Source organism: Hylobates moloch, unplaced genomic scaffold, assembly GCF_009828535.3.
Source record: "Hylobates moloch isolate HMO894 unplaced genomic scaffold, HMol_V3 SCAFFOLD_17, whole genome shotgun sequence".
Taxonomy (NCBI): domain Eukaryota; kingdom Metazoa; phylum Chordata; class Mammalia; order Primates; family Hylobatidae; genus Hylobates; species Hylobates moloch.
Window position 1 is genome coordinate 33548143 of NW_026652292.1, and position 17258 is coordinate 33565400.

The following is a 17258-nucleotide window of genomic DNA, read 5'->3' on the forward strand; positions in this document are numbered from 1 at the left end:
TATATAAAGATACATATATATTTTTATATATATATATATAATAGCTCAGATGAATAGCTCAGATTCATCTTTTCCAGTTCACAAATTTGCTCCTAAATTGGTCTAGTAACTTTAACCATCTATTGAAGTTTTTGTTTTTAAATCAGGTTGAGACATAATTTACATACTATATCCACCCTTTTTAAAGTATACAGTTCAATAAAATTAAACAAATCTATACTGGCTTGTAATAACATTTCTATCACTCCAAAAGTTATCTTATGCTTCTTTGTAGTCAATTCCCTGTTTATTCTCAGGCAACCCATGATCTGTTTTCTGCTCCTATAGTTTTGTTTTTTATAGAATGCCACAGAAATGGAATCATACAGTATGTAGTCTTCGTATCTGACTTTTCAGGACTTCTTACCATGATGGTTCTGTGATTCATCTATGTTGTCACATGTTATCAGGAATTTGTTCCTCTTCACTATTTGTTATTCCATTTTAAAGACATATTTGAATTTGCTTATCCATTCACCAGTTGACGGACATTTGAGGTGTTTCCAAATTTTGGCTATTATGAAAATGTTGCTATAAACATTCATGTATGGATATTTGTTTTGTTTCATTTTTTGAGACAAGGATCTCACTATGTCACCCAGGCTGGAGTGCAGTGGCACAATCATGGCTCACTGGAGACTTGATCTCCTAGGCTCAAGGGATTCTCCCACCTTAGTTAGCTTCCCAAGTATCTGCGACTACAGGCGTATACCATCACGCCTGGATAATTTTTGTATTTTCTGTAGAGACAGAGTTTTGTCATATTGCCCAAGCTGGTCTCGAACTCCTGGGCTCAAGTGATCTGCTGGCCTTAGCCTCCCAAAGCATTGAGATTACAGGCATGAGCCACTGCGCCTGGCTTCATGTACACATTTTTGTGTACATGAATATTTGAATGGACTTGTTTCTATTTCTCTTTAATGGAATGGAATTCATTCAAGAGCAGCTAAAGAGAAAGAAATGGAACCCTTTGAGTTTTTATTTGCTTGTTGTTTCTGACCTTTGGCAATTCCCCTTACTTTATTTAAAGCTTGGCCTTTAAGTGGATATTTTTTGTATTTTATCTAGAAACACATTTTATCTATGTATGTATCGTGGAAGAGTTTTCAGATCATTTAAAACAGCATATTGCCAAAACTCAAAGTTCGGACTGGGGATATTTTAGTCTCTTCTTTAAAATCCAACTTTCACACAGTAACATGTTTTCATTGATTAAAATAAAAGAACCGTACAGAAAATTATCAAAGAAAAGTTTATAGTCAGATTTCCAAGTATTATAGGTTCTCTCAAAATAGAAACGTAAGTTTTAGGAATCTAGAGTTAGAAGTCTCACTCTTTACTGGAGCAAAGCACCAATAAAAACAGAAGGGCCTCACAGTTGTCCTGGTTTTATATTAAATATACGACATTAAATGATTGATTTCATTACTTTTTATCTAAATTTCTCCAACTGTAAAACAGATAAATTTTACAGGATTCCTGTGTGAATCCATGTAATACATGTAATACTCTATCATTTTTAATTGTTTAATACCATTTTGAACTTTTCAAATAAAAAAAATCTATAATTTATGCACCAGGTGAGAGTTGAAATAAATCACTCCTAAGTACCCTTCCAGGCTTGAGATTCTACAGCTCCAAAAGAAAATGATACAAATGAAGCGAAATATAATTAGTGTAAAGATATGTATGAAGGCTACTCTCAACATAGTTTCTGGGGTGGCCTTGCTCTGCAGGAGGAGTCAGAGAGCTGTAACACTGCGGCATCAAGAAAGCTACTTTAATATTTAAAAAAAAAAAAAAAAAAAAAAAGGTATGTATGGAAAATCAGAAAATCATTCCGTTATCAACCCTTGTATTGTAAGCTGGCATCAATTTTGGGTGTTCCCATGGTTAAGTATAAATATCATACTTTCATTTTTCAGGTGGGTGCAGTGGCTCACGCCTGTAATCCCAACACTTTGGGAGGCCAAGGCGGGCAGATCACCTGAGGTCAGGAATTCGAGACCAGCTTGGCCAACAAGGTGAAACCCTGTCTCTACAAAAACTACAAAAATTAGCCGGACGTGGTGGCCCACGCCTGTAATCCCAGCTACTCGGGAAGCTGAAGCAGGAGAATTGCTTGAACTCAGCAGGCAGAGTTTGCAGTGAGCTAAGATCACGCCACTGCACTCCAGCCTGGGTAGCAGAGTAACACTCCATCTCAAAAAATAATAAAATAAAATAAAAATAAATATCATACTTTCATTTTTGATAAGTTTATTTCAAAGTGTTAATACATTTGTAGACATGTATAAACTTTTTAAGGTATTATAAGGTTTATATTAATCTGACACGAGTCAGACCATACATACATAACACACCTGTAAACTGTTTATATTTTGAGCCTATTTCATTTTTTGCTTCCAAAGAGGCTGGTTGACCTAAAAAACACTGCAGTTTTTCCTGAAAAATCTGTGCTGGAGTCATACGTAGTGGTAGATTCAGACTCTTTTTCTTGGACCTGAAATGACATCAAATTAAGGGAAATGAATCCAATTTTGAAAAAAAAAAGGAAAGGTTTCACATATCAAGGACTAAACATGAAAGTTTAAGAAACAATGGAATTTACTTTTTTATCTATCGTACATGTAAAAAAGATATATTCAAGGAAACATTGTATTAAGACCCTCCATGATGATGATCCTAATATACTCCCCCTATTCTTATTTCTAATTGCTACCCTAAACACGGGCTTTACTAACACATAAGTGTGCTAAATAAATGGTTTTTGTTTGTTTTGAGACAGGGTCTCACTCTGTTGCCCAGGCTGACGTGTAATGACATGATCATGGCTCACTGCAGCCTTGACCTCCCGCGCTCAAGTGATCTTCCCACCTCAGCCTCCCAAGTAGTTGGGACCACAGGCACGATCATCACCCCTGGCTATTAATAAATGTTTTAACACAAATAAGTAAGCCACTGAGCTGTTCAATACAGTAACCACTAACTATATGTGGCTATTTAAATTTAAATTAACTAAAATTAAATTGAAAATTTAATTCCTTGGTCTCACTGGCTGCATTTCAATAGTTACTTGTGGTGAGTGGCTACCATACTGGACAACACATTTCTATCACTAAAGAACGTTCCATTGAACAATGCTGAACTAAGGATTCCACATAAAATGTAAATACCAGCAATAAGAGAAATATAAAATACATAGTTCAATCATACTATATCTTAAAATTGCCTAAAAATCCATACCTCATGAAATTGCTATCATGTTTACAGAACAGCTGGAAAGCCACACCAATTGAAACAGACGTCTTCCAGTCTCCAAGTTTATATGCCAACCACACAGCCTCTGGAACCAGGCCACCAATAAATAGTAATTCAAGTGCATATTCAACTGTCCACACATTAGAGAGATTCTGATCTCTAACAACACTGGCCACCTTAGAGTGTTGCAGAGGAATAAGTCGAAAGGACTGCTCTGTGAGTAAATTTTTAAAAATGCATTATTACAATCACATCCAAACTCATGCTTCTTTACATGGGTATATTTATCTCTTCAATCAGTATTATCTACAAAAAACCACCAGGAAGATACATACAAAATGGGCTAAAGTAATACTCAACATGCCCTAGAACACTTTTAACACTGAAGAATGTGCCTCATTCGTGGGTCATGAAACAAATGCCAGCATTATTTTAAAAATTAAACAAAAGAGAAAAAAAACAGAAAACAGAATAGAAAGTATTAGACACAAAATAAAGGTAAATACTGTTTAATGAAACTTTTGTGTCAGGTAATATGTAAACACATACAAAAAACATTTATATCTACTATACTACTGGTTCACAAAGTACAATTTATTACCATGACATGGGTCACAATGTGCAATTTATTACTGTGGGATCCTCAGAAACACATGCTTATTTCTCATACTAGATTATGAAATGTAGAAGGCAGAGACTACATTTTATCTGACTTTGTGTTACCCACAGTGTTATGCAATAAAAGACTAAGTTGAGGTAACAATGAAGCATATTAAGTGTCAATATTAGTGTTGATTACAAAGTAGAAAAGTGTGATGTTCAGTAATTCTGACTAAATAATAAGATTGCCATCCGGCCTGTGATTTAATACAAAAGGATAATATCGTTCCCCCGGCCTTCTGTCCCTTTCCCTAATTGAAGTAACTTGATAAAGCAACTTAAAAATAGGATAAAAGAAATGTTATTAAAAAATACATGTTGATGGGATTTTTACTCATTCTCTCAAATAAAAGTCATAAATAGCATTCATGAGCTTCTCTGTTCCTTGAAATGGTGAGTTTCTCACATGATCTATACAGGCTATGCCTACTGCAAGAACTAACATTTTAGCTCTCTGACAAACACATCCGGAAAAACAAAAAAGTTTTCAACCACTTGGATGTCTGATTTTGCATAAGCAAAGGAGCCAGGAGACTGGCTAAATTTTTCCTATTTTTATTCACTACGGGCAAGGTAATATACTATTAAAATAACTTGATAATTAAATTTTCTGAAAATTTTACTACTTTCACACAGTAAAAAAGTTCACGGCTTTTTAAAATATCACACCAAATAAGCAACTCAAAACCCTAGAAAAATTCTGATTAGAAAAATTAACATGAAATGTATATATGCATCCTGAAACATTCACAGAACACAGGAGTTTGAACACATAGTTCAAAATCCATGGTTCTATGACTGATTATATTTGCTGACCACTTGTTGCCATCTTTATTAAATTACTAATTATATTTTAACTTGTACTACTCTAACTTAGGTGTGCCTTGTACATACATATGTATCTGTTCATGTCTACTCTTGCTTAAAGCCCTCCAACAGCTTCCCATGATACTTAAAATTCAGATTTCTTAACATGGCTTACATCATCTGGCCCCTTCACTAAATGCAACTCATATCACTCTCCACTTCCTTCTCTAGTTTTTTGTTTGCTTTGGTTTTTTTGTTGTTGTTTTTGTTTTGTTTTGTTTTGTTTTGTTTGAGACAGTCTTGCTCTGTCACCCAAGCTGGAATGTAATCACGTGATCTCACTGCAACCTCTGCCATCTGGGCTCAAGCAATCCTCCTGCCTCAGCCTTCCAAGTGACTGGGAATCTCAGGTACATGTCACCATGGTGGGCTAATTTTTTTATGTTTTGTAGAGACAGGGTTTCACAATGTTGCCCAGGCTGATCTTAAAACTCCTGGACTCAAGCAATCGGCCTGGCTTTCCAAAGTGCTAGGATTACAGGCATAGGCCAACATGCCCAGCCCTCCTCCTCTAGTTTACAGCCACACACAGATCTTTCCGTTTCTCGAACACATCAAGCTTGTTCTTGCCCTGGGGCTTTTACGCAAACTCAGGTTAGAATGCCCTGTGCCTTGATGTACCCAACTCTTTTTTGTTATTAAGAGTTCGGCTTAGAGGCCGGGCGCGGTGGCTCATGCCTGTAATCCCAGCACTTTGGGAGGCCAAGGCGGGCGGGTCAGGAGATCGAGACCATCCTGACTAACACGGTGAAACCCTGTCTCTACTAAAAATACAAAAAATTAGCCCAGCGAGGTGGTGGGCGCCTGTAGTCCCAGCTACTCAGGAGGCTGAGGCAGGAGAATGGCGTGAACCCGGGAGGCGGAGCTTGCAGTGAGCCGAGACTGCGTCACTGCACTCCAGCCTGGGCGATAGAGCGAGACTCCGTCTCAAAAAAAAAAAAAAAAAGAGTTCAGCTTAACTTTCACCTCCTCAGAGAGCTACTCCTGAAATTCCAATCTAAAATTGCCACTCAGTCACGCTGTATTGCTCTACTTTAATTCTCTCCATAAGTTATAACCATTTGATATATCTTGTTTATATATTTAAATTTCTGTCTCAACATATTAGACGTAAACCCCGTAAAAGAACAAGTACTTTATCATTTTGTTCATGGCAGTTAGGATAAATCTGTTTCACAGATGGAAAAAAAAAAAAAGAAAGAAAACATGCGCATGCGCCATAGCTCTCCCGACCGGGAAGGCCATACTGAGCCGGTCTCGGGAGATGAAGGATGGGATGTGAGGCGGTCCTGCCTTGCCGCCTTCTGTCCCTAGTCTCCGGGTCCCCGCCCTCCAGCTGCCTTTGACTGGTGACTGGGTCAGGGTCCTCACTCATAACTCAGAACCGCGAAGAAAGGAAGCTAGCGTGTTTGTTAGAAAACCTAGTTGGGAGTGCAAGGCAGAGAGCGTTCAGCACCCTTGCTCCTCCCGACCCCCCGGGACAGAGGCAGGGCTCTGGAGGGCAGGGATTCCCCCTCGTCTTGGCCCTACAGCCCCAGCTGGGCACTAAACTCGGGCCACGGTGGGGCAAGCGAGGCGGGCTCCGGAGGAAGCTGACGGCTGATGATGGCTCAGTCCAACATGCTCCCTGTGGCTGATATGTTGAGTCAAAATGAACTGCGCAAAAAGCTATACCAGACATTTAAGGATCGGGGTATACTGGACACACTCAAGATACAACTTCGAAACCAGCTAATTCATGAGTTAATGCACCCTGTATTGAGTGGAGAACTGCAACCTCGGTCCATTTCAGTGCAAGGGAGCTCCCTCTTAATAAGTGCCTCTAACTCTTTAGTGGCAGATCACTTACAAAGATGTGGCTATGAATATTCACTTTCTGTTTTCTTTCCAGAAAGTGGTTTGGCAAAAGAAAAGGTATTTACTATGCAGGATCTATTACAACTCATTAAAATCAACCCTACTTCCAGTCTCTACAAATCACTGGTTTCAGGAGCTGATAAAGAAAACCAAAAAGGTTTTCTTATGCATTTTTTAAAAGAATTGGCAGAATATCATCAAGCTAAAGAGAGTTGTAATATGGGAACTCAGACAAGTTTGACATTTAGCAGAGATTCTCTGGCTGAGAAGCTTCAGCTTATTGATGATCAGTTTGCAGATGCTTACCCTCAGTGTATCAAGTTCAAGTCTTTAGAAATAAAGCTAAATGAATATAAGAGAGAAATAGAAGAGCAACTTCAGGCAGAAATATGTCAAAAGTTGAAGTTTTTTAAAGATACCGAAATAGGAAAAATTAAAATGGAAGCAAAAAAAAAGTATGAGAAGAAATTAGCCGTGTTCCAGAATGATTTTGAGAAAGCTTGTCAAGCAAAATCTGAAGCCCTCGTTATTCGGGAAAAGAGCACCCTTGAGAGAATTCAAAAGCACCAAGAGATTGAAACAAAAGAAATTTATGCTCAAAGGCAACTTTTACTAAAAGATATGGATTTGCTAAGAGGAAGAGAAGCAGAGCTGAAGCAAAGAGTTGAAGCTTTTGAACTGAACCAGAAGCTCCAGGAAGAAAAACATAAAAGCATGACTGAGGCACTTAGGAGACGGGAGCAGAATATAAAGAGTTTTGAGAAGACCTATGACCAAAAACTGAAGAATGAACTTCTAAAGTATCAGCTTGAACTAAAGGACGACTACATCATTAGAACTAATCGACTGATTGAAGATGAAAGGAAGAATAAAGAAAAAGCTGTTCATTTGCAAGAGGAGCTCATAGCTTTTAATTCAAAAAAGGAGGAACTCAATCAATCTATAAATCGCATGAAAGAACTTGAGCTTGAGTTAGAGTCTGTCAAAGCCCAGTCTTTGGCAATAACAAAACAAAACCATATGCTGAATGAAAAGGTTAAAGTGATGAGTGATTATTCACCACTAAAAGAAGAGAGACTGGAGCTTCTGGCACAAAATAAATTACTTAAACAACAACTGGAAGAGAGTAGAAATGAAAACTTGCGTCTCCTAAACCGCCTAGCTCAGCCGGCTCCTGAACTTGCGGTCTTTCAGAAAGAACTACAGAAAGCAGAAAAGGCTATAGTGGTTGAGCATGAGGAGTTCGAAAGCCGCAGGCAAGCTCTGCACAAACAACTGCAAGATGAAATTGAGCATACTACACAGTTGAAGGCCCAGATACTAGCTTACAAAGCTTCCATAAAGAGGTTAACTATTCAGGTTGCTGATTTAAAATCGCAACTGAAGCAAACTCAGACAGCCCTAGAGAATGAAGTGTACTGCAATCCAAAGCAGTCTGTGATCCATCATTCTGCCAATGGATTAATAAATGGCAACATGGTGCTTCACAATGGTGAGATAAGTGGGGATTTCTTGAACAATCCTTCTAAACAGGAAAAAGTTCTAGCAGGTATGGTTGCATCAAGGATCACAAATTATCCAAATGCAGGGATGGAGGGTAGTTCCCCTGATTCTGACCTTGAGTTTGTCGCCAATACTAATGCAAGGGTCAAAGAGCTTCAGCAAGAGGCCGAACGCTTGGAAAAGGCTTTCAGAAGTTACCATCGGAGAGACATTAAAAACTCTGCCAAAGGCCCACTACCAGCAAAGAGCCCACCGTCTCTGCACTTGCTGGAAGCCTTCAAAAACATTACTTCCAGTTCCCCGGAAAGACGTATTTTTGCAGAGGACAGAGTTGTCTCTGAGCAGCCTCAAGTGGGCACATTTAAAGAAGAAAGGAATGACATCTTGGAAGCCCTGACAGGCAGTGCAGCCTCAAGGCTACGCGGGGGCACTTCCTCCAGATGCCTCTCCTCCACACCCCTTCCAAAAGCCAAAAGAAGCCTTGAAAGTGAAATATATCCGGAAGGTCTGGGCAGATCACACGTTGCTTCCCCCAGTCCTTGTCCTGACAGAATGCCCCCGCCATCACCCACTGAGTCTAGGCACAACCTCTCCATCCCTCCCTTCTCCAGCCCTCCGGAGAAGAAAGCGGGTCTTTATTGGAGACAAAATGAACTTCAAGACAAAAGTGAATTTTCAGATGTGGACAAGCTAGCTTTTAAGGATAACGAGGAATTTGAATCATCTTTTGAATATGCAGGGAATGTGCCAAAGCAGTTTGAAATGGATGGGCCCTCTCCTGCCGGGGATATGCTTCATATGGGCGCAGCTGTAGGTGCTGTGCCCCTCTCGTATCAGCACCCAAGTGTAGATCAGAAGCAAATTGAAGAACAAAAGGAAGAAGAAAAAATATGGGAACAGCAAGTGAAAGAACGAAAGCACAGAAAAGAAAGAAGGCAGAGTAACCTACAAGAAATTTTAGAAACGGAAAGAAGAGAACTAGAAAAACTGTATCAGGAAAGGAGGATGACTGAAGAATCACTGAAGATTGAAATGGAAAATGAATTAGAAATGAGTAATCAAGAAATGAAAGACAAATCTGCTCACAGTGAAAATCCTTTAGAGAAATACATGAAAATCATCCAGCAGGAGCAAGACCAGGAGTCGGCAGATAAGAGCTCAAAAAAGATGGTCCAGGAAGCCTCCCTAGTGGACACACTGCAATGTAGTGACAAAATCGAAAGTTTAACAGGCTTTTCTCATGAAGAACCAGATGACTCTTGGTAACCATGTTTGCTGCCCAGCTTCTAACTTACATACCATGAGAAATTACATAACATTTACTCTTCTGTAAATGTTTCTCTATCAACAGATAAAACTGAATAAAAATGTGTAATCCAAAAAAAAAGAAAGAAACTACAAATGTTTTTGTATTATCAATTTCATGTGGTGCAAGTTAGTATATCTGCAGCACTAAGAACACTGTGTGGCAAATAGTAGGCACTTAATAAAAATTAGAATGAATGAATATCATAGAAATTTGTGTATATATATATATACCTGTTTATACTGAGAGTAGGGCAGTTATCCAGCACAGGATTAGATGCATTTTGACCACACTAATGAAAGTATTAAATTTAAAAAGTAAACAGCCCAAATAAAATCCTAAAAGTAAATCATCCAAATAAAATTAAATACTGAATTAGCAGGCTCAATACTTATTAAATCTCTACATTTTGACATAAATGAAGGTGGCAGCTCTTTCACTTTAAAAACTGAAACTTTAGCTGGGCACACCTATAGTCCCTGCGACTTGGGAGGCTGAGGTGGTTAAGATCATTTGGCCGGGCACGGTGGCACACGCCTATAATCCCAGCAAGGAGGCCAAGGCAGGTGGATCACCTGAGGTCAGGAGTTCGAGACCAGCCTGACTAATGTGGTGAAATGCCATCTCTACTAAATACAAAAAGTTAGCCAGGTGTGGTGGCATATGCCTGTAATCCCAGCTACTTGGGAGGTTGAGGCAGGAAAAGTGCTTGAACCCAGGAGGTGGAGGTTGCAGTTAGCCGAGATCACACCATTACACTCCAGCCTGGGCAACAAGAGTAAAACTCAATCTCAAAAAAAAGAAAAGATCGTTTGAGGCCAGGAGTTCAAAACCAGTCTGAGCAATATAGCAAAATCCCATCTCTAAAAAGAAATAATTAATAAATTAAAATTTAAAAATAAAAACTTTATGAAGATCAACTTGTCCCAATTTTGTGATTTTAAAAAGCCATGTTCAATAAAAACAAATCTAAGCCATTACTTTTCTCAGATTCTATTCATTCACAAATAGTCACAAATCGCCTATGTTTCAGATACTATGCTAGAACAGTATCATAGAGTAATGGCCTCTGTATAATATGTTTTAAATATTATGTGCAATGCAAAAAAAGTTTAAAAAGGATTTGTTTACTATATTACCTGTTTTAATATGAAGTGGGGGAAGAACATTCACATGATGAGGGGGCAAAATGCAAAGCTGCTGATTGGTGAAATAGGCAGCCATGAAACGAGCCATGGACTGGACGACTCTCACTGCTGCCTCAGGATGAACACCGCCCGCCATTCCACACTCAAAATGAGACTTCGCAGCACCTAAGGAATACAGCAATGACCTAAGAAGATTGTGATCAACTACCAAAAGTAGTAATATTTAAGTTCCCAACATTATACAAAAAGAAAATTGTAATACTTTTTTTCTGAGATGAGCACCCATGGCCAATACAAGCTGAATTATAATAGGTACCATACTTCTTAAAGACAATAAAACCAAAAACAATTACAGTTGACACTTGAACTTCAAGGGTTTGAACTGCACAAATCCACTTCTGTATACAGGTTTTTTTTTCCATAAAGATACCAGAAAATGTTTTGGAGATTTGTGACAATTTGAAAAAATCTGTAGGCATACCACATAACCTAGAAATATCAAAAAAAAGAAAAAGGTATGTCATGAATATAAAAAATATATGTAAATAATTATTTTATCATTTAGTACCATAAAATACATATAAACTATAAAAAGTTAAAATTTATCAAAATTGGCTGGGTACAGAGGCTCACACCTATAATCCCAGCACTTTGGGAGGCCAAGGTAGGCTGATCTCTTGAGCTCAGGAGTTTGAGACCAGCCTGGGCAACATGGGGAAATCCCACCTCTACAGAACAATACAATAAAAAGAAAAATTAGCTGGGCATGGTGGTGCGCACCTGTAGTCCCAGCTATTCAGGGTGCTGAGGTAGGAGGATTGCTTGAGTCTAGGAGGCAGAGGCTGCAGTAAGCTGAGATTGTGCCAGTGCACTCCAGCCTGGGCAACAGAGCTAGATAGACCCTGACTCAAAAAAATATTATCAAAATTTACACAAACACTTATAGGCCACATATGGCACTGTTCACAGTCAAGAGAAATGTAAATACATATAAAGTATTAAATAACTGCATAAAATTCATTGTAGTTCCTACTGTACTACTGTATTAATTTTGTAGCTACTTCCTGTTGCTATTTTGAGGAGCTCAAGTGTTGCAAGTATTTGCTTAAAATACTGTGCGATGCTAATCATCTCTGCATGAGCAGTTCATCTCTCTAGTAGAGTGCACATGGCAATAAAAAGCAACCTCACAATTCTTGTGTAGTTCTCACCACATTTAGTGCAGTACCATAAACCTTGAGTAACACCATAAGACCTACAGGAAGTGCCACCAGAGATCCTGGAACTGTTCTGAATAAGCAGAAAAAATTCATGACATTACAAGTAAAAGTTGAATTGCTTGAGACATACCATGGATTGAGGTCTGCATCTATGGTTGTCCACCATTTCAGACAATTAATCTTGGAAACAGATAACATAAACCTGTGGTATCAATAAATACAGTACAATACTGGAAATGCATTTTCCCTTATGATTTTTTTTTCTCTTTTTGAGACAGAGTTTCGCTTTTATTGCCCAGGCTGGAGTGCAATGGCGTGATCTCAGCTCACCGAAAACCTCGCCCCCTGGGTTCAAGTGATTCTCCTGCCTCAGCCTCCCGAGTAGCTGGGATTATAGTCATGTGCCACCACGCCCGGCTAATTTTGTATTTTTAGTAGAGACCAGTTTTCTACATGTTGGTCAGGCTGGTCTCGAACTCTTGACCTCAGGTGATCTGCCCACCTCGGCCTCCCAAAGTGCTGTGATTACAGGCATGAGCCACCATACCTGGCCTCTTAGGATTTTCTTAATACAACTTTCCTTTCTCTGGCTTACTTTATTCTAAGAATACAATATATAATATATACAACATACAAAATATATGCTAATCAACTATTTATGTTACCAGTAAGGCTTCTAGTCAACAGTAGGCTATTAATGGTTAAGTTTTTAGGGAGTCAAGTTATACACAAATTTTTGACAGCATGGGGGTGTCGGTGCTCCTAACCCATGATGTTCAATGGTCAACTGTAGTTAGTAATTATGTGCACATACACCTAAGAACTGTTCACAACTTTAAGTTTTATTTTTTAAATGGAGGTATCTATACAAAATGACCCAGGCATGACAGCCTTGCAAGCTTAGAATTTCATTATTTATTTTCCGTTTTTCCTTCTCTTTCCTTTTTTTTTTTTTTTTTTTTTGTAAAGATAAATGGGGCAGGGCTTACTACAAAAATAATCTAAAAAGCACGGAAATAGATTTTTTTCTTTTTTTCTTTTTTTTTTTTTTTTTGAGAAAGAATACTGCTCTGTCACCCAAGCTAGAGTGCAGTGGCACAATCTCAGCTCACTGCAACCTCTGCCTCCAAGGTTTAGGCCATCTTCCCGCCTCAGCCTCCTGAGTAGCTGGGACTATAGGCACACGCCACCTTGACCAGCTAATTTTTTTTGTATTTTTTTGGTCAAGATGGGGTTTTGCCATGTTGGACAGGCTGGTCTTGAACTTCTGAGCTCAAGTAATCAGTCCGCCGCAGCCTCCCAAAATGCTGAGATTACAGGTGTGAGCCACCATGCCCACCCAAGATTCTTAATGCTTTTGTCTGTACCATTAGATCTGAGAATCTTAATATACTCCCATTAGTAATAGTAGCTCACTAGTATAAGATTTTGGGGGCAGGCAGTGGCAAAAAGAACGTGTGGGGTGGGCCAGGCACAGAGGCTCATGCCTGTAATCCCCACACTTTGGGAGGCCCAGGTTGGAGGATCACTTGAGTCCATCCAGGAGTTTGATACCAGCCTGGGCAACATGGAGAAACCCCATCACTGCAAAAAAATACAAAAATTAGCCAGGTGTGGTGGCATGTGCCTATAGTCCCAGCTACTCAAGAGGCTAAGGCAGGAGGATCACTTGAGCCTGGGAGGTTGAAGCTGCAGTGAGCTGTGATCACGCCACTGCACTCCAGCGTAGGTGACAGAGTGAGGCCCAATCTCAAACACACGCACACAAATGTGTGGGGTGAAGGGAGATGGCTAGATAGCAGGTGGACAGAAGACTCACATCAAAATTTCTGGCATAACTCCAATGTGCACTAGCAGGATTAGAGGACATGCGTCATTGCCACTTGAGAATCTCAATAATAATATAAGCTGGCATTCAGAAATTTGAAAATAAATTAGTTTAAAACTACTAAATACTGTATAGATAAATACTAGGATAACATTAGTTGGTATGAAGTGTATGGCCCCAACAATAGAAAGGTATCTTTCTTTTCCAGAAGTGATCTGACACATATTCATGGGAAATTACACTTTATATGTGTATGGATTTCTATCTTGTTCACTGTATGTCCCAGCACCTAGCACTTCTCCTCTCATATAGTAGGCCCTCAAAGGAATATTGTTAATAAAGAAAATAATGTTAATTAATGTTAACTGGTTTCTTTTTTTAAACAAAAGGAATTGAGAAAATTTTATTAGCCTTCAAGCAGTAGTCTTCATTTAGTCACTGTAATATTTGGGGGGAAAAAAACCATACTATTTCTTCACAGTCAAGTTAGAGATACATGGGTAAAAATTTTTTTCTCCTGGGTAAAACTTATGGAGGAATTATACAAAGGTAAGATTTTCAGTAATCTTAATCATTCAAACCTTATGCAAAACTCAGGAATCAGCCTCTTAAATAGGGAGTGACCTGATGATAAAAGTTATTGTCACAGAATAAAGCTGTATCAATTCAGAAGTTAAAAAAATTTTGAAAGTGTAAATCTCGACTGGGTGCAGTGGCTCATGCCTGTAATCCCAGCACTTTGGGAGGCCAAGGCAGGTGGATCATCTGAGGTCAGGAGTTAGAGACCAGCCTGGCCAACATGGTGAAACTCCGTCTCTACTAAAAATACAAAAAATTAGCTGGGCGTGGTGGTGCACGCTTATAATCCCAGCTACTAGTGAGGCTGAGGCAGGAGAATCACTTTAACCCAGGAGGCAGAAGTTGCAGTGAGCCGAGACTGCGCCATTGCACTCCAGCCTAGGCAACAGAGCGAGACTCCATCTCAAATAAATAAATAAATAAATAAATAGATAGATAGATAGATAGATAGATAGATAGATAGATAGATAGATAGATAGTAGATAGATAGATAGATAGATAGATAGATAGATAGATAGATAGATAGTGTAATTCTGTATAGGGTGCAGTGATAATGTTAATAACAGAAACCTGGCCGGGCGAAGTGGCTCATGCCTGTAATCCTAGCACTTTGGGAGGCCGAGGGGGGAGGATCACCTGAGGTCAGGAGTTCGATACCAGCCTGGCCAACACGATGAAACCCTGTCTCTACTAAAAATACAAAAATTAGCTAGGCGTGGTGGCAGGTGCCTGTAATCCCAGCTACTCAGGAGGCTGAGGCAGGAAAACTGCTTGAATCCGGGAGGTGAAGGTTGCAATGAGCTGAGATAGTGCCATTGCACTCTAGCCTGTGCAACAAGAGCGAAACTCCATCTCAAAAAAAAAAAATTAAAACAAATGAATTACTACAGGTTCAACTTATCATGAAAGTTAAATCATGTAAGGACAATATTGCAAAAATAAACAAATAAATAAAGACTATCCAGTCATTTAAAAAGTCATATACAGAAGTCTTTCACCCTGGGTACAGTGGCTCACACCTATAACCCCAGCATTTTGAGAGGCTGAGGTGTGAAGATCACTTGAACTCAGGAGTTCGAGATCAGCCTGGGCAACATATCAAGACACATCTCTATAAATAATAAAATAATTTTTAAAAATTAGCTAGGCATGGCCGGGCACGGTGGCTCATGCCTGTAATCCCAGCACTTTGAGAGGCCAAGGCGGGTGGATCATGAGGTCAGGAGTTTGAGACAAGCCTGACCAGCACGGTGAAACCCCATCTCTACTAAAAATACAAAAATCAGCCAGGCGTGGTGGCGCATGCCTGTAATCCCAGCTACTCAGGAGGCTGAGGCAGGAGAATCGCTTGAACCCAGGAGGCAGAGGTTGCAGTAAGCCAAGATCACGCCACTACACTCCAGCCTGGGCGACAGTGAGACTCTGTCTCAAAAAAAAAGAAAAAAAAAAAATTAGCCAGGCGTGAGGCACATGCCAGTGGTTCCAGCTACCTCATTTCCCAGCAGACTCATTTCTCAGAATTTATCTTAAAGAAATTATTAGTAATGCTCACAAATATTTAGGTACACTGCAGCATTATTTAAAATAGTAAATACATGGCAACAAAATGTACAATAATGGGAAAAAGATTCAATAGATTTTTTTAAGTTTATTGGCACTGGAAAATATTCATCATAATATTAAATTTATAAGACTATCCAGCTCTGGTAATATATACATATACATGTGTCAAAAGGCCCTAGACAAAAAAACTAAACTTGTAAGTGATTTTGTTTCCTTTCTACTTTTCCATATTTTCAAAATTGCCTAATATGAACATGTATTACTTCCTTAATGAACACAAAAATTTAAAAAGATAAAAATCAGAAAGTAAGCCAAGCACAGTGGCTCACACCTATATAATCCCAACACTTTGGGAGGCCAAGGTGGGTGGATTGCTTGAGCCCAGGAAGTCAAGATCAGCCTGGGCAACATGGTGAGATCCCATCTCTACAAAAAACACCAAAATTAGCTGGGCATGGTGGCACACACCTGTAGTCCCAGCTACTCACGAGGCTGAGGTGGGAGGATGGCTTGAGCCCAGGCGGCAGAGGTCAGATAAGCTAAGATCACTCAACCACACTCCAGCCTCGGCAACAGAATAAGGCCATATCTCAAAAAAAAAAAAAAAAAAAAAAACTCACAAAATAAGACATTCATAAACAGTGGCTGAAACAATCAAGAATGAAATTGTTATCAACTCTATTTAGAAATTTCAAATACATTGGGCCTTTCAGACACATTCATATATACAGTAAACATCCAGCAGTCTACCACCCTATAACCATTATAAATACATTACATGTTCATTCATATACATCTTTCCCTCTGGTTATTGCCTAATTTAAATATACCTCTTTGAAAAAGTCAATCTAGATACTCTGCAATCTCTTAGATTTTTTTTTTTTTTTGAGACGGAGTCTGGCTCTGTCACCCAGGCTGGAGTGCAGTGGTGCCACCTTGACTCACTGCAAGCTCCGCCTCCCAGGTTCACGCCATTCTCCTGCCTCAGAGCTGGGCCTACAGGCGCCCGCCACCAAGCCCAGCTAATTTTTTTGTATTTTTAGTAGAGACGGTGTTACACCATGTTAGCCAGGATGGTCTCATCTCCTGACCTCGTGATCCGCCCACCTCAGCCTCCCAAAGTGCCGGGATTACAGGTGTGAGCCACTGTGCCCAGCTCAGATTTTTTAAAAGACTAAAAATATCTTGGAAAATGATTTTTATGATTTCACTAAACTGCTGTAAGCAATAGTTAACATACTAAGGAAAAACACTTGGGTACCTAAAATCATGTTTAACAAATATGGTTGTAAGAAAGCAATGATATTGTCAGCTCAGCAGGCAATTACTATACTGTTAAATCCTGGGGATTCTAAGATTTAAAAACAAACAAACAAAAAACCTCAACATAGTCCCTGCTATTGGGAAGCTGAGAGTCCAAAATCTAA

General features: G+C 39.2%; 2 protein-coding genes across 2 annotated transcripts in view; one reads left to right on the top strand and one right to left on the bottom strand.

The window, feature by feature from the left end:
• CPLANE1 (ciliogenesis and planar polarity effector complex subunit 1) overlaps window positions 1–17258 on the bottom strand; it is a 147668-nt gene that overhangs the window by 101952 nt on the left and 28458 nt on the right. The window contains exons 16-18 of the mRNA XM_058430104.1: window positions 10633–10806; window positions 3286–3514; window positions 2403–2542 (exon numbers count right to left, since the gene is read on the bottom strand). Of these exons, the coding sequence (XP_058286087.1) occupies window positions 2403–2542; window positions 3286–3514; window positions 10633–10806 (543 nt within the window). The remainder of the gene's footprint in view (window positions 1–2402; window positions 2543–3285; window positions 3515–10632; window positions 10807–17258) is intronic.
• LOC116456904 (centriole and centriolar satellite protein OFD1) lies at window positions 6078–9504 on the top strand. Its single transcript, XM_032135781.3, has one exon. The coding sequence runs from the start codon at window positions 6430–6432 to the stop codon at window positions 9451–9453; it is 3024 nt and encodes a 1007-aa protein (XP_031991672.1). The 5' UTR covers window positions 6078–6429; the 3' UTR covers window positions 9454–9504.